Source organism: Cervus elaphus, chromosome 9 (genome assembly GCF_910594005.1).
Source record: "Cervus elaphus chromosome 9, mCerEla1.1, whole genome shotgun sequence".
Taxonomy (NCBI): Eukaryota; Metazoa; Chordata; class Mammalia; order Artiodactyla; family Cervidae; genus Cervus; species Cervus elaphus.
In genome coordinates this window covers 18977043-18997601 of record NC_057823.1, presented here as the reverse complement: position 1 = coordinate 18997601, position 20559 = coordinate 18977043, and the positions used below count along the sequence as shown (strand labels likewise).

At 55.7% G+C, this 20559-nt stretch overlaps 2 protein-coding genes across 6 annotated transcripts; both read right to left on the bottom strand.

Annotated features, from left to right (window-relative positions):
• Positions 1 to 38: 38 nt before the first annotated feature.
• On the bottom strand, positions 39 to 8489 carry MCOLN1 (mucolipin TRP cation channel 1). The gene is made up of 14 exons (XM_043911651.1): positions 8324 to 8489; positions 6583 to 6788; positions 5352 to 5519; positions 5100 to 5265; positions 4601 to 4709; positions 4280 to 4376; positions 3956 to 4055; positions 3644 to 3750; positions 3387 to 3536; positions 3159 to 3260; positions 2667 to 2789; positions 2068 to 2283; positions 359 to 489; positions 39 to 257 (listed from the first exon to the last, which is right to left on the bottom strand). The coding sequence occupies exons 1-14, from the start codon at positions 8352 to 8354 to the stop codon at positions 221 to 223; spliced, it is 1743 nt and encodes a 580-aa protein (XP_043767586.1). The 5' UTR covers positions 8355 to 8489; the 3' UTR covers positions 39 to 220.
• A 1965-nt stretch (positions 8490 to 10454) lies between these two features.
• Positions 10455 to 14881, bottom strand: ZNF358 (zinc finger protein 358). Of its 5 annotated transcripts, none has more exons than XM_043911647.1 (3): positions 14476 to 14852; positions 12482 to 12587; positions 10455 to 12246 (listed from the first exon to the last, which is right to left on the bottom strand). In XM_043911647.1, the coding sequence occupies exons 2-3, from the start codon at positions 12552 to 12554 to the stop codon at positions 10529 to 10531; spliced, it is 1791 nt and encodes a 596-aa protein (XP_043767582.1). In that variant the 5' UTR covers positions 12555 to 12587; positions 14476 to 14852; the 3' UTR covers positions 10455 to 10528. The 5 variants fall into 5 exon arrangements, with proteins under 5 accessions (XP_043767582.1, XP_043767583.1, XP_043767581.1 ...); XM_043911648.1 differs by lacking the exon at positions 14476 to 14852 and adding an exon at positions 14105 to 14419; XM_043911646.1 differs by lacking the exon at positions 14476 to 14852 and adding an exon at positions 13313 to 13613.
• Positions 14882 to 20559: the final 5678 nt, after the last annotated feature.

Below are 20559 nucleotides of genomic sequence, written 5' to 3'. Positions count from 1 at the left end.
GCGCAGGGGATTCCCCTCCCACTACAAATAAGAACAAGTTTATTTTCCCGTTTATTTAACACCCACCCTATCCTTGTCCAACGTCCGACCCGACTGGCCCAGGCCCTCACGGGGCCCGACTGGCAGCCGGCCCTTAAAAGCAAAGGGTAAAAATAAATAAGCTTGGGTCTCCACACTCCGGGGAGTGGTGGTTAATGTCCGGTAGCAGTCCGGGTCCGAGTCAATTCACCAGCAGCGAATGCTCCTCCGAAGCGTCCCTGAAGGAGGGGCAGTGTTAGCGGAGGTGGAAAGCATCGGTTCCCCCGTCCGCTTCCCTTCCACGAGCCAATCCCAAGCCCGAGCCAAAGCAGCCTCGAACCTGCCACAGCAGCAAAGGAGGCTGCAGGCAGAGCCGCTCCCGCGGCGGAATTTGCCGGAGGTGGGGCTGTCCTGGCACTGCGCGATGTAGGCCTGGAGCTCGCTCACCTCTGCGCCCGCTCCGCCTGGGTGCTGGGGAGAGAGACCCGGGACCCGCATGAAAGACACCCCTGCCATACCCCTCCTCTCCAACCATCTGAATCTCCTCCCTAATCCTGGTGGACCAACCAGGGTCCCTCCTCTGGGGTTTTGCACAAGCTGTGCCCTCCACCTGCTGGTTCCCCGTGCTTTGCTTCACCTGGAGACATTCCCTGACCACTGAATGTGCCCTCTCCACCTGTGGGTCCACCACCTAGAGCCATGCTGGACCCAATCTGGGTGCTTGGCAACCACCTACTGACTTGGGTGCACACAGCGGAAGCAAGGTCTGGGTTTGTACCCCCAAGGCTGACACACACGTGTGATCTTTAGGTGCTAGAGGAAGACCTATGAGGGGTCCTTGGATCTGAGTGACAGAAGTATGTCTGTTGCCTGGCTGTATGTCCAGGCACAGGCCAGTGCAGTCTTCCGCATTCCCAGTTGCAGGGAAGTTCTGGCTTTCAGGCTTTTTCGCCCTTCCCAACCTCATGGGACCACTCTCTTCTCCAAATCCTTTCTGGCAGTTCCTTCTCCCTGGTGCGCTCTCTTCTGGGCTCTTGTCTCATCAATCCAGAATGTTTTGAGATGACGGAAAGGTTTGATATCTATGCTGTCTAAATCTGGTAGCTACTAACCACACTGGCGTTTGAGTGCTTGCTCTATGCCTGGTGTGAGTGAGGAACTGAATTTCGAATTGTTTCATTTTCATGAAAGTCAAAGTGTAACTAGTCACATGTGTGGCCAGAGACCAGACAGCACATTTTAGAAATTTGCCTGGACTCAGCCCAACACCAGTCTTGGTGTTGCTTTAGCAGGGGACCTCTGTAACCTTCAGTACTTCCTTTTTATACCACCTCCCATCAGTACATCACCATACTCTGGTTTGTCCATTATCCATCCTGCCCACCAGTGCTAGACAGACACCTGGCACCAGGCTTGGCACACAACAGGCCCCCAAACATATCTGCTGATAGAGCCTGTCTACCTGTCACGCCCACATTCTGCTCTGGGCCCTGCAGCCTGCAGGACCACCACCATTCCCCAGACCCACAGGACAGAGGGGTTGGGAGCAGCACTTCTGGAATCACACAGTTTCAGGATGAGCCGGGTTCACCATCTGCCTAGTAGCCAACCTTGGGCGGGTCACTGAAACTCTATGGCTTGGTTTGCGTGTGTTCAGTCACTCAGTCGTGTCCGACTCTTTGCAATCCCAGGGAGTGTAGCCCACCAGGCTCCTCTATCCAAGGGATTTTCCAGGCAAGAATGCTGGAGTGGGCTGCTATTTCCTACTCCAGTGGCTTGGCTTCCCTGTTGGTAAAAGATGCAGGAATCGTACCTGGCCCCACACCTTGATAAAACTGAGAATGCAGCAGCTGTGACGAGGATGGTATCGGCCCCTTGTGGGCCCCCCAATTCCGAGCTAACCTCTCCTTTGGCCTTGTGGAGTTTCCCATATTCTTTCCCAGGGTCCTTCTCACCTCAGCCCGCTGTGGCCAACCTCAAGGGACTCAGAGCCCGAGCTTGGGGCTGTGCGCTAATGCGTGTGCGGTGGCCCCCAGGGAGGTGGCTGACCTTGATGGTGTCGTAGGCGCCTGTGATGAGCGCGATGAAGAGGCTGAGCACCATGTAGATGAACAGGCTGATGAAGGAGTACAGGTAGAGCTGAGAGAAGAGCCACACCAGGCTGCTGCGGCTCTGCTGCGCCTGCATGGCCGCGAAGGTCACGAACATGTCATCCCCGTTGATGAGCGAGAACAGGCACTCGGACACCATGGACAGTGAGCGGAACTGCGGGCGGGTAGCGCAGTAGCGGGGTCAGAGCAAGCTGGGGGTATGGCCGGGGGCTGGGATGGGGCTGGTAGCGGCATTGGGGAGTCAGAGGGGACAGCAGACAAAGCACTAGTAGTCATGGTGAAGCCAAGTGGGGGGGATGGGTCACTGAATAAGGGTCAAGGCCAGGGTCACCGGGGTGGGGCTCAGAGAAGACAGTGGATAGAATTGCTAGAGATTTGCTAGTAAGGTACCAGGGATCAAGGTGGGTTGTTCGGCGTCACCAGATGAATAGCAGGTGGACCCGCTGGTGTCAGAGGACTCAGGAAGTAAGAAGGGGAGCCAGGGACCCCCGGATGGTGGGTCATGAGCACCACCCACAGGTCCCTGCCATCCCCTACCTTCACGTGGTAGGGCCCCAGCACGATCCAGCCGCAAAAGCAATAGCCCAGATAGATGACGGCCACACAGCAGCAGAAGCGCATGACGCTGGGCAGGGCCACTCGCAGCGTGGCGATGAGGATCTGTGGAGGGAGGGGTGGGGGGGACAGTAGTGTGGGCGGACCCACAATACAGGCCAGCCAGGGTGACCAGAGAAGATGGAGGGAGCCTCAGAAGGGGCAGCAGGGTGCTGAGGGCACACCCCCTTGGCTGGATTCAGTTGGCAGGGGGTTGGGGATGAAAGTGGGCTCACATAGCCCCTGCCCATGTCAAGTGACAGGTATGTCTGGCAGGCCTTGGGGGGGCAGGTATGGGGAAGAGGCTCCTGGTGGGTCATCTGCAAGGGCTGTTAATGGCAATACGGGTATGATTTATCTGGGGGGGGGGGGGGTGGAAATTAAGGGACATGTGGCCTCTACCAAGAGGGCCCTGCCTGTATGTCTGAAGCTTACATTGTACTTATGGAAGAAGGTCAAGTAGCGGATGACTCCGACCCAGACAAGCAGTGTAGAGGTGCCCAGGAGGATGCTGCAGACGTCATAGCTTGCCAGGTTCTAGGGGCGGGAATAGCGTCAACTCCATCCGGCCCTTCCCTGGGGATGGCATCGGCAGGGAGTGGGAGAGGGGGCCAGGGTCTGGAAGGAGATGGGGTGGGGAGGCAGGGCTCGGGCAGGACCCACCTTGGCTTCAATGCCAATCTTCATGATGGTGCCTGAGATGGTGAGCATGTCGCTGGTGACCAGCAGGATGTACCAGCCATTGACAAATTCCAACCGCTCCCACAGGCTGATGACCCGTCCCCGCCTTCGCCACATGAACCTGACAAATTCCTGCAGAGGTAGGCGGGTGGGGTGAGGGCCGGTCTGGGCAGGGGAGGTTCACCACCCTGGCGGCCGCAAGGGTTCCAGAGCTGGGCGAGGCTGGGGGTGGTTCTCACATTCTGCAGGAGGAAGCCTCGGAGCAGTGAGCGGGCACATAGCAGGAAGGAGAAGGCGCAGGTGAGGATCACAACCACGTCAAACAGGAGCCGGAAGCTGTTGTCTCCTGTGGGGAGGGGGCCAAAGCCAGGGCCAGCGATGAGGCGACTGGGCCAGGCCCGGAGGGGTTTCAGGGCTGGTTTGGGCTGGTCAGTGGGCTCATAGGTTTTTCTGGGTGAGTTAGGAGCTTGGTCCATGCTGGTCTGGGACTCGGGGCTCCCACAGAAATTCAGAGCCCCTGGGCAGCACTGGTTTGGGGATTGGGAGCTCACCATGGCCAAAGACGCTGGGGTGCTTACACTCCTGGATGTGGGCCTGGGTCTCTAGGCTGATGGGGACACGCCCACTGTGTGCCTTATTGTCAAATGTGATCTGCAGGGGTGCGGTGAGATGAGATGGGACAGGGTAAACCTTGGCAGACCCAAGGCTCCCAGACCTGCAGGACGGATGGTCTCTCCAGCCCCAGCCTCCCCTATCACCCCCACACTGCCCCTGGCCCAGGGTCCCCCAGCTCCAGAGTTCAGGAGTCCCGTGCCCCACCCCGCCCCCCATCACGGGCTGGTTCCTCATCCACACCCCAGGGACCGTGGGCTCACCAGGATACTGAAGGTGTAGCAGTCTGGGATTTCATTGTTGATCAGGCTCTGGAGGTTAATGGTCTTCAGCTGGAAGTGGATGGTGACGTTGATCAGCCTGGGGGGGAGGCTTGGGTGAGGGGGTGGGTGGGCTCTGCCTGAGTGCCAGTGCTCTGCCCCACGCTGACGCTGCAGCTGGCAGAGGAAGTGCTCACGTGGCAGCATCGGCTTGGCCCGCCCAGCCCCGGCTTGTGGGGAAGTGGCTGCCCCTCCCCCAACACTGAAGATGCCTGGAGTCCTGCCTCCCCGCACCCCCAGCCCCCTCGATCGGTCAGACAGTACTTGTGGAATTTGAGCGTGAGGTTCCTGTAACTGGCGCTGCCATCCGAGAGGGAGAGATCATCACTGGGGGGAACGGGGGGTCTCTCAGGGGGGTCCACCCGGATACAGTCTGAGGACAGGGAGTCAGGGAGGGGACACTGGTGGCAGGGGAGGCACAGGCAGGTCTCCCCAGAGTCCCCGACATCCCCCTTCCCTGCTTTACCTCCCCCTTCATGTTTCAACATTTGTTTGTTTCTGCTGTCTACCCCACAAGGGTCAGGCCCAGTCTATCCAACCCCGTACACAGGCCCCAGTGCCTGGCGCTCTGTGGCCCCAGATGTTTAGTGAATGAATGACACTGAAACATAACATGCAGCTCTGTCTGCACACCACGCAGCCTACTAATCATCACATCATCCTCACCACCCTGTCTTCCAGACGAGCAGGAGGGATTTTCAAGTGGGATTTTAATCCTAGCAGCCCGGGCTCCTGACCACTGAGCCCTGCCCAACCCACTCACCCGTGACGACCATTGGATCAATGTCAAATGTGTCGTTGGCTGGGTCCACGTGGCCCCGGTGGTAGTAGCACTGGCAGAGGGCCAGGGCGGAGCCGTTGGCCCAGGGGCCGCCCCCGCCTCGCACATAGGCATACCGGCCCAGGGACACGTCTGGGAGCATCAGGTACTGCGGGCAAAGGAGGGGAGGGTCTGTCAGCCCTGCCCACTCTCCCTTGAGGGCCCAGCTGCCCACTGGCTCCTGGCCACCCGCACCTGGTCCACAGCATAGAAGATGGCCTGGTATAGCTGTTCCCGCGTGTAGGCTGCGAATGTGTCATCCGCCCCATCCGTGTAGCCCAGTAGGAAGAGGTGCCGGAAGGCAATGGTGTTCTCCTCCCGGAACGTCACCGCCAGCTGGTTGCTGAGCCCAAACAGGATGAGCTGGCAGGAGGGACAAGGATGATGGAATCTCCCACAGTGAATGAGTGGAGGGAGAGAAGAGAGAGGGCCCTCCCCATGAGGGCAGGCCCACCACACGCCCACAGTGGCTGCTTATAGAACTCACAGCAACAGCTAACGTCCATTACGTGTGTACTGGGCGCCAACTGCTATGCTAAACACAAACCTATGGGGAGAGTCAAGCTCCAGGAGTTGGTGATGGACAGGGAAGCCTGGCGTGCTGCAGTCCATGGGGTCACAGAGTCAGACACGACTGAGCGACTGAACTGAACTGCACAGGGTAAGTACCACTATTGGGTTCCTTTGGTTGTTGTTCAGTCGGTCAGTCGTGTCTGACTCTTTTTGATCCCATGGACTATAGCCTACCAGGCTCCTCTGTCCATGGGATTTCACTGGCAAGATTACTGGAGTGGGTTGCCATTTCCTCCTCCAGAGGATCTTCCCGACCCAGGGATTAAACCTGCATTCTCCTGCATTGGCAGGTAGGTTCTTTACCACCGAGTCACCTGGGAAGCCCCTCACTGGGCTCCTTTAGTGACAGAGATCAGAAGCATGGTGACATACCCAAAGTCACTAGACCAGAAACTCTCAGGACAGGGGCTGAGTCTGACTCATCATGGAGTCCTTGGAGCCCAGCACAGGGCCTGGGAGAGGGTGGGAGTGAGGGCAGTGATCTCTGCCGCCACCAGGTCAGTTTTCTTTGAGGGTCAGCACAGCATCAGACTGCCAGGGTCCACATGCCAGCTCCCAAGGCTTAGTTGCTATGTGACTTTGGACAAGTCCCTTAACCTCTCTGAGCCTCATTTGTCTCATCTATAAAAAAAAAGGGCAACAACACTGGCCAGGACCTTAGAGGACATTTGTGAAGCTTAAAGGAGCTGCTCCCGTGCAGATCCCAGAGGGCTTCCGACTGATGACTGCCACTATCACTATCATGATGCTGCTGCGTGGGCAGGACTAGGCTCTGACTCCAAGATTCCCCTTCAAGGAAAACAGGGCCCACAGGTGGAATTCTGGGGGCTGGGGGGAGTAGTACAGGTCTCACCTGCACGGTGACCACCAAGATCTTCACCACCTGCAGCATAAGCTTGAAAGGCTTGCGACCCTTGGCCCGGAATTTATCACAGGGGCTCATGAAGAAGTACTTGAGACGGCGACGGAGATCTTCCTCTTCTGGAGGGGTTGAAGGGGCTGGGGAAGCCCCTGTCTGGGTCCCATATCCAGGGCTGGGTGTCAGGAGCCGCTTGGTCTCTGTGAGATGGGAGGGAGGGGAAAGTGGGGACCAGGCCAAGACAAGTTTACCTGCCAATAGGGGAGGCAGGTCCCAAGCTCCAGCTAAGAAAACTCTGAGAGATCTAAGGAAAACCAGAAAATGTGTAACATTCTACAGACATTTGCAGCAGTGCTGGTCAAAGACTATAAGTCACTTGAAAGAGCCTGAACTGATTCCTGGCCCTGCCTCAGGGCACTCAGCTTCCCTGAGTCTCAGCTTCCTCGACTGCAAAATGGGGCAATGAAACAAAAAATGGGGCAATAAATTCTTTCACTAGGAAGCTAAGGATTTGATACTTACAAAGCATTCCATCCCTAGGCCTCAATAGTTCCTCAACAAGCAGAGGCTATTCTATTTTTTTTTGTTTGTTTGCTTTTTCCCCCTTCTTTTTGGCCACGCCTAGGGGCTTGCAGGATCTTAGTTCCCAGACCACGGACTGAACCCAGGCCACAGGAATGAAAGTACCAAGTCCTAACCACTAGACCACCAGGGAACTGCTAAATAGAGGCTATTCTAAGCACCACTGATTCCTTTCAATCCTGACCAGCCCAAGAGGAAGTCCAAGTTTTCAGCAACTGCTGGGGTCATAGTTGGTCACAGTAGCCTAGAATAGTCCCTGACATACCCCCATGATCCCCACTGGAAGAACCCTGCTTCATTCCAAGGCCTGGCTGGCTCTCTGCCTAGCCCAGCCACCAAGATAAAATGTGGACACTCTCAGAACCTGTCCCACAGGGAGGGCCACCTCCAGATCCCTTTGGCACTCAGATGCTGTTGTGGTTGTTTACAAGACAGCTGGATGGGAAGCCAGAGGGTGGGGCACCTCCGTGGCTGGGATCACAGCTAATCCACCCCAGGCTCCAATGACTAGGACATCTCTGAGGTGTCTGCAGCTAGTTTAAGAGGGGATGATCAACACATGGGCATTCCTCCAGGCTCCCCTATAAGAGGCAACTGAGCTTCCACGGGTTTGGAGATCTGAAATTGAGTTAGGCGCCTGGGTTTAAGGTGGCAACCCCGCCCCAGAAGTCCTGCCTGAGTTTAGAAAAGATGAGCATTTGCCTCCTGGCCGGGGGAAGCAGAGTCTGGGAGTCTGACGTTGGGGCGGGAGGGTGGGAGTGGGGGTCGGAGAAGCCGGGGCCCGCGGTCGGAGTTTCAGCAGAACTGAGCAATCCGAATCTAGGCTCGGGATGCAAATCCTGGGACCCTCGCCGCCGCGAGTCGGAGAAGCTGGCGCTTCGCCAGCTGCCTGAGTTGAACGTACTCAGAACACAGCCCGGAGTCCCGCCATTTAGAGGGGAGAAGCTGGTGCCCACCCGCCACATGTGGGCAGCCTGCCCTTTCTCCTAGGCTCTAGGAGCCGTCAGTCCATACCGACGCCACCGGGAAGCTGAGAGGTGGGCATGGGAGCTGAGGAAAGGGAAACCCGGAGCTCCACCGTCCCAGGTAGGAGAAGCCGTCCGCAGGTTCGCAGCCCGCGTTCCGAAACTCGCCGGGCTGCCTGCGCCCTCACCTGAGCCGCGCGGGCCTACGGGGGCTGCCATGTCGGGCCCGGAGCGCCGGACGCCGCCGGGCGCTGCGGGGCAGCCGGGGTCCGAACGCCCCGCGCTGTCACTGCGGCCTCGCTCCCTGGCGGTGCAGCTTCAAACCCCCCCGCATCAGCTGACTCGCGCCTCAGTCACGTGACCACCGCGGCCTGGGAGGCAGGCGACCAAATCCGGTCCCGCCCCCTGCGCCACGACAACCTCTGCCCGAGCAGCACGCAAAGCGTGCCTCGGATGGCGGCTGACTTCCTCTTGGCGGTCGCGAGGTCCTATCGCCGAAGGTGCTAATGTGCTGGGGGATGGGCCGGCTGTGAGCGTGCGGACTTAGGACTGACTCGGTCCCGGCTCCCTGTCGTTCCGGCGCCCAGTGCCAGTCTCTTGGTTTCCATGTCGAATGCTTGACCCCTTTTCCTCCGCGGTGTAGGATAATGATCCTGTCTCAAGGGTGCCCGGCCCCATCGTCCCAGAAACCCTCCCTTACTCTCAACCCCCTCTTATCTGAACTATCATTAATCCTACTTCTTTTCCTAATTGTATCCTAAATAGGACCACTTTCCTCCACTCCAATGGCTGTCAGCCCAGAGTCTCCCAACATTCCTGGCTTGGACCACTGCAACAACCTCCCTGATCTTAGACTCCTATTTCTGATTCCCCTCCACTCCCCTGTCCATCCAGCAGCCAGAAGGGTCTTCCAAAAATAATTGATATCAGTCCTCTGTCAGAACCTGCTGGTAGCTTCCCATTTCTCTGGGATGACAAGCAAACTCCCCCTCTTCAATCTACTGGAGCCCTCTTTTCCAACCCCACCTACCTCCTCCCCTGTCTCATCTCAGTGGCCCCAGGGCCTTAGTACAATCTTGCCTTAGAGCATAGGGTTGATAATGCAGGCTCCAAGGCAGGCGATTTGGGTTTAAATCTAGATGCTCCCAGCCACCACTTCTGGGTCTTTAAAAAACCCCCTTAAGACTCCATGTGCCTCAGTGTCCTCGTTTGCAAAAGGGGAATACTCAGTTATCTGTCTCATGGAGCTGCTGAGAGAATTAAATGAGAGGGCTTCCTTGATGGTCCAGTAATTAAGAATCTGCTTACCAGTGCAGGGAACACAGATTCTATCTTGATCTGGGAAGATCCCACATGGCGTGGAGCAACTAAGTCTGTGCTCCACAACTACTAAGCCAGTGCTTTAGAGCCTGTGATTCATAACTACTGAAGCCTGTCTCCCTAGAGCCTGTGCTCCGTAAGAGAAACTAAGACAATGACAAGCCCATGCACCACAAAGAAGTGTAACCCCTGCTCACTGCAACTAGAGAAAAGCCCATGCACAGCAATGAAGACCCAGCATGGCCAAAAGATAAATAAATAAAATTATTTTTAAAAAAGAATTAAGTGAGAAAATGCAAATACATAGCACAAGTCTGGACCAACAGTAGTGCTGATTAAAGTAGCAGTGATTGGACTTATAATCACTTCCTTCCACAGGGAAGCTGTCCCCTATTTAAATCAAAGTCTTGTTATGCTTCTTGAATGCACCATACTCTATAGTTGCTTTTTAAGTGTTTCTGAACTCCGGGAGCTCTGTGAGAACCAAGGCTGTGCTAATCTTGCTCCATGCTGAGACATGAGCAATCAACACACATTTGTTGAATGAATAAGCGAGTGACCTCTCCTTTGTCCTGTGGTGTCCCTGCAACGTGGGCTTTGAAGGATAAGGGGTAAATCTGGGGAGCAGAAAGGGCAGGCTGCCCACATGGTTTCATATCAGCCTCTGCTATGCACCTGCTAGACGTTCAATGTGCCAGAAATCCCACCACGTGTGGGAAAGTTAACTCTAAAAGGGAAGGAAGCAGCATAGACCAAACTGCAGGGTGAGCCTGCCCCTGACTGGGGTGACTAGGTCTCAGGGAACAGAGAGTGGCGGCTGCTGGGATGGACCAGTAGGAGACCTCCTGGGGGAAGCTGGGAGGCCAGGAGGATATTGTGGGGGGAGCCAGAACACTAAGGTTCCATTTGTGTGGCTCGCTCCGGCAGTGCCCTCCCATCTCCCCAGGAGCAGGCTGCACATTAGAAAAAAAGAGCAACAGCAGAACGACGACGCAGAGCCAGGAGGCAGTGGGAGGATTTTACTAACTGCACAACACACGCTTTCCCAGGCCCCTTGGGTGCCAGCACACCCTTCAGCCATCAGGCCCGAGCAGGGCTTCTTGTTCTTGCACCCACCTGGGACTCTCGCCCGTAGGGAGGGCTGGGCTGACAGTGTCACGGCTGGGAGAGCCGGGGTCAGGGTGGGACTTGGAGTTGGGGTCAGGGCTGGGCACAGGATCTGTGTCGGGGCTGAGGCCAGATCTGTGGTCAGGGCTAGCCAGGAGGTCGGAATTGGCATTGCGCCCAGGCTTAGGGTCAGAAGACAGGACAGAATCAGGGATGGGGCTAGATCCAGAGCCACTGGTGGGTATGGGGTTGGGATTGGGGAGAGAGCCCAGTGCAGAGCCAGGGTCAGGGTCAAGGCCAGAGCTAGGGCCAGGGCTGAGCACTGAGACAGCATCCGGACCCAGGAGGGAGGCCTGCCCTGGCCTTAGCATCGAAGTGGGGCTGAGGCCCAGGCCGGCAGCGGCAGCGGCGGCAGCCGCAGCTGCAGCCGCACCCTCGTGCACGCGCTTGTGCTTGGTGAGGCTGGAGGCTTGGCCGAAGGCCTTGCCGCAGAGCTGGCAGCGGTAGGGGCGCTCGCCCGAATGCACATGTAGGTGCTGCAGCAACGCGGAGCTCTGCCCAAAGGCCTTGGAGCAGTGGGGGCAGGCGTAGGGCCGCTCGCCCGTGTGCGTGCGCAGGTGATGCTGCAGGTTGGAGCTCTGGCCAAAGGCCTTGCCGCAGTGGGGACAGCGGTAGGGGCGCTCGGCCGTGTGCGTGCGCTGGTGCTGCAGCAGCGCCGAGCTCTGCCCGAAGGCCTTGCCGCATTGCGGACACGGGTACGGCCTCTCGCCCGTGTGCGTGCGCAGGTGCTTCAGCAGCGCCGAGCCCTGCCCGAAGCCCTTGGCGCACACCGGGCACTTGTGCGGCCGCGGGCCGCCGTGCGTGCGCAGGTGCTGCGCCAGCAGTGAGCCGTGGCCGAAGGCTTTGCCACACACCGGGCAATGGTGAGGCTTCTCGCCACTGTGGCTGCTGCGGTGCTTGAGCAGGGTGGAGCGCCAACCGAAGGCCTTGCCGCACGCGGCGCACTGGTAGGGCCGCGCGCCAGTGTGGATGCCCCGGTGCTGCGCCAGCGTGGCGCCGTGGCTGAATGACTTGCCGCAGTCGGGGCAGCGGTAGGGCTTCTCGCCGCTGTGCGTGCGGCGGTGCTGGCTCAGCCCCGAGCTGCGGCGGAAGGCTCGCCCGCAGTCGGGGCAGGAGAAGGGCCGGGGTGGGCTGGCAGGTGCAGGGAGCACCGCCGGGGCGGCGGTCAGGACCTCAGGGGTGGCAGGGAGGTCGGAGGAGAGGGAGTCCAGGTCTGGGGCGGCAGCGGGACTGAGAGTGTCGCTGTTAGGGTCGAGGATCAGGGGAACGGGGCCGATGACGTCGGGGTCGTCGAAACTTGAAGACAGGGGGTCGAGATCTTGGGGGTCGGAGTCATGGATCCCCGAGATGGAGCCTGGAGCATCCACCTCGGCATCCAGAGCCTCGGAGACAGGCTCCAGATCTTCATAGCTGGGGTCCACGTCCTCAGAGACAGTGTGGAGGTCTTCCGGCTCAGGCTCCAGGTTTTCAGAAGCTGGGTCCAGCTCTTCTGGGTCGGGGTCTAGGTCTTCTGAGTCTGAGTCAAGCTCTTCATAATCAGGCCTCCTGCCTTTGTGGCCTGGGTTCCTGACTAAGACGGAACGCCTCATCCCTGGTGTGGAAGTACCGGCTTCTGGGGCAGGATCTATGGGGTGAGGGCAGAGGGTGAGTGGAGAGTAGGTTCTGGGGAACCGGGGGTCTCTTTTGGAGCCTGGGAAGGGAGAGGGAGTCGGGCTGTACCCCAGATCCCTCTTTGGGGTACACACACAGATCCTTCTCTTGTCTCGTGCTATAGGGAGATTGCATTGGCTCCTGCCAGGGCAGGGAGAAGAGGGACCCTGGTGGGACATGGGGAGGGGCCTCCCTTCTCAGCCCCACACCTGGATAGAAGTCAGGGGACCCAGCACTAGAGGTCTCCAGCACCCAGCTCCATGGCTCTGCCCCTCTCTCCATCCTGGGCTCCTCCTCTGGTGGGAAGCTCAGGTCCTGTGGAGGAGAGAGAGTCCCCTTGACCATGGCCCCTTCGAGGGGAAGAGGGTGGGTGTCTAGGTTCCTGTGTTTGCTCTAAGTACATGGCCTGAACTCCAGCCCCATTGTTGGGGGTGGTATATTTGGGGGCTCCTGGTAGGGAACTTGGCTTACCTCCTAGAGAGAAAACATTATGATCTCTGAAGCCTCTATCTGTGGGGGGATGAGTGTGTGTGTGTGTGGAGGAGGAGGGGGCGGGCAGACAACATCTGGCACTCCTCCTGGGTCACTGGGGGCACGCAGGGAGACCCCTGGCTTGCTTCCTGGGGAAGAGACAACTGAATTCCAAACTTCACAGTTCTGGGGTAGGACTAAGTGTCAAAACACCTATGTTCTGTCTTAGATAGAAGATCCTGAATGCCGATTTCTAAAGTTAGAGTGTGCGTGGGGACCCCTGGAGGGGGCAGGGAGACCCATGGACCCATTATCCAGGAGAGCAGGGACAGGAGTCAGTATACCTGTCTGCCCGATTGGATAGATCCTGAATTCTAACCCCTAGCTTGTTAGTTGCTTAGTCCAATCCAACTGTTTGGTATCTCATGGACTGTAACCCACCAGGCTTCTCTGTCCAAGGAATTATCCAGGCAAGAATTCTGGAGTGGGCAGCCAATTCCCTTCTCCAGCGGATCTTCCCCACCCAGGGATCAAACAAGGGTCTCCTGCATTGCAGGCAGATTCTTTACCATCTGAGGCACCAGAAAACCGCTAGCTGCAGGGTAGGCAAAACAACACCTGGGGCTTCCCCTGGGTTAATGGGGGGACCCCTGGGCCATCTCCTAGGAAGGAATGATTTCTTGAGTGACTGACTCCATGGCTGAAGCATGGAGATGGTCCTCTCTGGGAAGGAAGATCCTGAATTCTACCTCCATGACTGGAGGTAGGGAGTGGAACAGAGAAACAAGATGGGACCCCTTCTGGGGAGCAGGGGGAGCTCAGGATTATCTGAAGAGGAGGTGATGCCCACCCCATGGCTAGGCCTGGGGGGGGGGGGTACAAATAGATCTATTATTGGGAGGGAGGTTGAGGTGGGGGTGGGTGGGTGTGTATTGGGCGGCACTTTGGCTCTCCTTTGGGGGAGGGTGACCTTCTGAGCCACAACCCCAGAACTGGGAGTGTATACACACACACAGAGAGCCCTGAGTTCCTAGATCACCTCCTCATATTCCATGATGGAGGGTGGGGGGACAGTGCTGGGTCACCCCTGGATTCCCAGAAGGGGGAAGACCCTTAGATTGGCTCCTGAATTCCCACCTCTGAGCTACAAGCAGCAAGGAGACATAACTGGGGTCCTTCCCCGAGTTCCTGGGGGCCTGGTGGAATCCTGGATCACCTTCTGAGGAAGGGGCTTCCAGTGCTTTGGACCCCAAGACTGGAGAGTGAGGGGAAACAACAACTAGGGTCCTGGGGGAGGTCCCTCTGGAGGATGGGTCTCCTGAACTCCGGACCCCAGGCTGGAGGGTCTGAGGGAACAATACCTGGGGTCACTCCTGGGCTCCTGGGGTGGGGGATCCGGATCGCCTCCAGGGGAGGGGGCGTTCTGGACTTAACGCCCCCGCACCCAGCCGAGAGGTGCCCCTCTCCCCTACCTCCCGATTGACGGCGCCCAGCTTGGGCTGGGCCCTCCCCCGGGGCCGCAGCGGCGGAACCTGCGCGCTAGGCCCGCAGGTCGCGCGGCCCCCTCCCATCGCGCCCCAGGCTCTGCTCTCCCTGGGCGGGCGGGCGCGCGGGACGGCGGTGGGGGGTGGGACAGAGGTCGCCCCGGGCCGCGCCCGGCGCTGGGGGCCCCCCGCGCCCGCCCCCCTCATCGCGGCCCCCGCCCGCCCGACCCGCTCGCGGGGACACTCACCCGGCGCCCCTCTCCCCTGCCCGGCCCGCCGCGCCCGCCGGCGCCCCCGGGGCCCGCAGGAAGCCCCCCGCCCGCCAGCCCCGCCGGCGGCCCCCTCGGCCCTGCGGCCCCGCCAGGCGCTCCCGGGGAGCGAGAGGGGCCGGCCGAGGGCCGCAGCGGGGGCTGCTGGGACTTGTAGTTCGCCCGCGCCCGCCTCGGCCGTCGCCATCGCTGCCCCCGCCCCCCCGGGCCAGCCTTTGTCCCGGCCCGGCCACCCGGCCGCGCGGCCGCGCCTTTGTCTGCGCCGGGCCCCGCCCGCGCTGTCCCCGCCGCCGCCTCTCCTCTTCGGCTTCTCTCTCAGCCGCTGTTGATCCCTCTCCGCCCCTGTCTCTCTCTCTGTGTCCCTTCTCTGTCCCCCCGTCCCTTTATTTCCATGTCTTGGCCTCTCTTGTTACTTTCTCTGCCTCCGTCCCTCTGTCTCTGCATCCTCCTCCCCTCTTTCCCTGTCTCTGCCTCCTGCCCGTGTTTCCGATTCTCTGTCTCTCTGTTTCTCTGTCTCTGTCTCTCTCTCTCGTTTCCAGGAACACCGAACAGTCTCTTTCTCTTGCAGACGGGCAACACACATCAGCATAGTTCAGACGCTGAGAATTTACAAACTTGTGGTTATCTTTGCTCAGTCCAGCGTTTTCGCCTTAAGACTCCTCCTCCGAGGAAAAGAGCTGGAGATACTCCTCCTCCTTCTCCTCCCAGGGTCATGCACGTTTGTCACTGGTGGGCTCCGGGTGCCTGTTCCTCCTTCTATAAGCCAGGTCTGGGAAGCAGTCTGGGCATACTTTACCTGGAGATGAAGATCCCTGTGAAGAGGGAATGAAGTAAAGCCCTGGCAGCCCTGGGCTGTGATGTTCTTCCCAGAACATAAACAACAGGTCTCAGAACATAAACAGTCATCACACAAGGCCACTCTGTGACCACGTCTGAGCTGAGATAGACACAAGGACACTCTGCAACCTCAAAAATGAATACATACCCTGTGCCCCCTACTAAGTATCTGCTGCTTCTTCCTGATGACCACCCCACATCCCTCCTCCTACATCTAAGAATCACCAAAATACCCAGTCATCAATCTGCCCCCTCACAGTGCCAGGCTAGAATTGCTTCTACTCTCAACTCTCCTTAAAACTATCCAGCACAAGCCTGAATCCTATAAGAAGCCTTTCTGTCCTCCACCTCTCTCTTCTGGAGCTACCCTGCTAAGGGGTCGTCCTTGCTGCACAAGCATTAAAAAACCAAACTTTTTTGACTACCGCTGTGCTTCTGATCGGGCTTTTCTGGGGGCTCAGTGGTAAAGAACCCACCTGCCAATGCAGGAGACATGGGTTCGATTCCTGGGTCATGAAGATCCCCTGGAAAACGGAATGGCAACCCACTCCAGTGGACAGAGGAGCCTGGAGGGCTACAGTTCACGGGGTTGCAAAAAGTCAGACATGACTGAGCGACTAAACAACGACAACAAAAACAAGTGCCTCTGATGGTCCTTGGCTGGTGAATTTTGACAGGCTTCCCTGGTGGCTCAGAGCTCAAAGCGTCTGCCTGTAATGCAGGAGACCTGGGTTCAATCCCTGGGTTGGGAAGATCCCCTGGAGAAGGAAATGGCAACCCACTCCAGTATTCTTGCCTGGAGAATCCATGGACAGAGGAGCCTGGTGGGCTACAGTCCATGGGGTCGCAAAGAGTCGGACACGACTGAGCCACTTCATTTCACTTCACCCTTGCATGTAGGTCAGGCCTCCAGGAGACTTTGCTCTTCCTTCTGGAATCTTCTAGATCTGGGCTGAACTTTTGGCCTGAGACCTGCTTTCCACCCCTCTGTGGAGAACTCCACAGCAGATCTGAGAGACTTGAGACTGCAATTGGATTATGTTCCTGGATCCTTATCCTGCTGGATGATCCCATTACAGTAATACTTGTAAAGACAGCTGTTGTTTCTCTCTGCCTAGTCTTTCTCTCCGCAACTTGTTTTCCCTTTGTGTAGCCCCCACCACTACTCCAGACAGACCTGTGTCTAACACAGCCCCCAGTATCTTGTCATTGAAACTTATCAACCCAAGAACCTCACCCCCTGGCCACAAGAATGAGGTCTGGGATGAAGCCATGTAGCTGGAGGATCTCTTTCTTCCCCTGGGATCATGAACTGTTCACAGGACCTCATTCTACCTGCACCCACCTTCTTCAGATGTGTGGAAGAACCGTCTGCAGACTGAAGTCAGTCTGTACCAGGATGCAGAGGTGAGAGTCAGAGAGACAGCCGGAGCTGTATTGGTTGCGCTCCTCAGTTCAGTTCAGTTCAGTCACTCAGTCGTGTCCGACTCTTTGTGACCCCATGGACTGCAGCACGCCAGGCTTCCCTGTCCATCACCAACTCCCGGAACCTGCTCAAACTCATGTCCATTGAGTTGGTGATGCCATCCAACCTTCTCATCCTCTGTCAACCTCTTCTCCTCTCACCTTCAATCTTTCCCAGCATCAGAGTCTTTTCCAATAAGTCAGTTCTTCGCATCAGGTGGCCAAAGTATTGGAGTTTCAGCTTCAGCATCAGTCCTTCCAGTGAATATTCAGGACTGATTTCCTTTAGGAAGGACTGGTTTGATCTCCTTGCAGTCCAAGGGACTCTCAAGAGTCTTCTCCAACACCACAGTTCAAAACCATCAATTTTTTGGTGCTCAGCTTTCTTTACAGTCCAACTCTCACATCCTTACGTGGCTACTGGAAAAATCATAGCTCTGACTAGACAGACCTTTGGTGGCAAAGTAATGTCTCTGCTTTTTAATATGCTGCCTAGGTTGGTCATGGATATAGCCAGGTTGAGCTCCTGGATGTAGCCATACCTGAAGCCCTCAGTCTTGTCAGTATCACAAGCCAACCAATTGCTCGGGTATTTGAGCTAGTTTAGTGGGTATTCTGTTCCTTGCAGTCATGAGAGTCTTGACTAATTTATAAATTAGTTTCGGGAAAGGGAAGGGTATTGAAGGGAATAACTTAAAATGTGAAATTGGCTGAACAAAGGTAAAATAGAGGGCCAGGGCCACCACAGACATATATATTCATTATGAATAGGACTTCAAGCTTTGCGCTGTGCACAACCTCCCCAGATGTATGTCACATCCCGTAGAAGAGCCTTTCTCAGGAGACAGACATCTATTATGTAGAAAAATAGCTGATTAAATTGTTACCTGTTTTATCTTGGCACTCTAACGGTGTGTCATTTGAGACTGTGGCCGAAGTGCCTTTGGAGGAAAACATCAGGATGTTGGAATACCTGGGAGCTTCCTGAAGTCTTCAGCAAGGTCTTATAAGATAGATACAAACTCCCTCTATCTGCTCCTTCTTAAAGCAGAGTCTAGCACTTCCTTGATTTTGTGAGATTGCCAGAGCTCAATTCTCTGCCCCAGGCTAAAAAACAAAGTTACTAGGAATGAGATGGGGGAGATAAGGCTGGGATTATCAGAGATCTGGTGGGTACTTTCAAACACTGAACACTGCTTGTCTCTAAAGACACAAAATTACCCTCATTGGGAAGAGCCTATTGACTGAGTCTGTCTGCTCTCTAGATTGTAACATGGGGCAAGACAGATGCTATGGGGATGGGCAGGCACAGGTCTGTTGCTAGGAGACAGGATCTACCAAGGTTGGCCTCCAGACTCCAAGATCCTGGTGAGGTTTGGAGAACCAAATTATCCAGGCATACAATCATAGCATCCCATCCCTCTGGGCACAGTGATTGGTTTGTGGCTGGACATGTGACACAAATGGGTCAATCAGAGTGTTCCTTACTTTCTAATGTGAGACAGCTCTTCCTTTGGGGCCTAACTATTAGGATTTGGGTTTTGTTTTGGTTTTGTTTTTTGCCACTGCTTGGACTGAGAGGCAGCAAGGCAGAAAGCATGCCTGATAAGGAATTGGCAGTCTTGCTAATTACAGACTTTCTTAAGTCAATAAAATCCCTGTCTGCTTGAGCAGATAGAGCTAGGTTTCTGATACTTGAAACAGAAATACCTAAGACCTTAACATGGAGAAGGCAATGGCACTCCACTCCAGTACTCTTGCCTGGAAAATCCCATGGACGGAGGAGCCTGGTAGGCTGGAGTCTGTGGGGTTGCTGAGAGTCAGACACGACTGAGCGACTTCACTTTCACTCTTCACTTTCATGCATTGGAGAAGGAAATGGCAACCCACTCCAGTATTCTTGCCTGGAGAATCCCAGGGACGGGGGAGCCTGGTGGTCTGTCGTTTATGGGGTCACACGGAGTCGGACACGACTGAAGTGACTTAGCAGCAGCAGCAGCAAGACCTTAACAAAATTCAGGCACTGTTCATTGAGCTGCAGCCAAGTGTGAGGCCCTGTTTTAAGATGGTACACGCACATTGTGTTGACTCTTTGTAACCCTCCATGGAGGAGGAACTGTTGCTCTCTCCAGTTTTTCACATAATGAAAGCGAAGGTGAGAGTATGAAATCATTTGCTGAAGGACAATAAGAGATAAGTCTGATGCTTAGTGACGAGTACCATTGACAAGAATGTTTTCCTTTAAAAATTCATCTGTTTGGGGACTAACCCTGATCCAGTGGTTAAGAATCTGCCTTGCAATGCAGGAGATGAGGGTTCAATCCCTGGTCGAGGAACTAAGATCGCCACATGCAGGGGCAACTAGGCCTGAGTGCAGCAACTACTGAAGATGTACGCTCTAGAGCCCGTGGCACAACGAGAAGCCCCCGCACATTGCAACTGGATAAAAGCCTGAGTCACAACAAAGACCAAGCATAGCCTAAATACAAAAAGAGTCATCTGTTTTCCCATGTTCAAGACTATTTCATTTGGGCTTCCCTGGTAGCTCAGTAGTTAAAAAAAAAAAAAAAAAAAAAAGCTGCCTGCCAATGCAGGAGACAAGGGTTCGATCCCTGGTCTGGGAAGATCCCACATGCCATGGAGCAGCTAAGCCCATGCATCACAGCTATTGAGCCTCTGCTCTAGAGCCTGGGAACTGCAACGACTGAGCCCTCGTGTCGTAACTATTGAAGCCCAGGAGCTCTAGAGCCTGTGCTCACAACGAAAGAAGTCACCCAACTGAGAAGCTCATGCACTGCAACTAGAGAGTAGCCTCCACTAACTACGTCTAGAGAAAAGCCCAAGCAGCAATAAGGACTGAGCACAGTAAATAAAAGTAAATACATACATTTTTAAAAAGATTATTTTATTCATCTAATTTTATAAGCCCGTTTGGTTTTTATAGTTCATATGACATGCTTTTTTTGGAAAGTAAGTGGAATATAGGAGGGTAGACATAAATCCATAACATAAAACCAGAATCATCATCATGTAATTTCTTTCTGTACTGAATACATTTCGAGTAAAGTTTCTGTTCTTTCCTGGCAACCCATACTGGGGCTTGTCAGTTCCTTGGTTAGAAAATGCTTCACCATGTGCCAAAATCTGTCTCCTTGTAACTCTTACCTCTTATTTCTCATCTGGTGTCTCTGCAGTTTAAACCATTCTTAGAACCAGCAGGAGCACCCATAATCCTGCAACTGGAGCTACACAGAACCAAAGCAAAATTTCTGAGCTTCCTGGAAGGCAAGGCAAAGAGGATGAGTCCCTTTGTACATACAGTCTGGCCAAGCAGCAGACCGGCTTTACCAGGAGCCCCTGATTCTGTCGTGGGAACCACTGGAAAATGGATTTATTGCAGAGGTCCTCAGTCAGGGGCAACGTTTCCCTCCGAGGGACACTTGGCAATGTATGGAGACATCTTTGGTTGTCACAGCTGGGTGGGGGCAGAGGAATGTACTATGGGCAGGTGGTAGGTAGAGGTCAAGGAGGATGCTGGCCAGCCTTCAATGCATGAGATGGCCTCCAAGCACCAAGAATGATCCTATCCAGAATGCCAATAAGGCTGACATTGAGAAATCATGTTATTATCATGGAGTAATTCACAGGAGTGTCATCTGCATCATTAGTGGAAGCAAACAGAAGAAATGTCTGGCCTCTAGCAGACCTTCTCATGGTCAATGTGGATACTATGATTGCAGCTGAAAGGGCCATCTTGTCCCA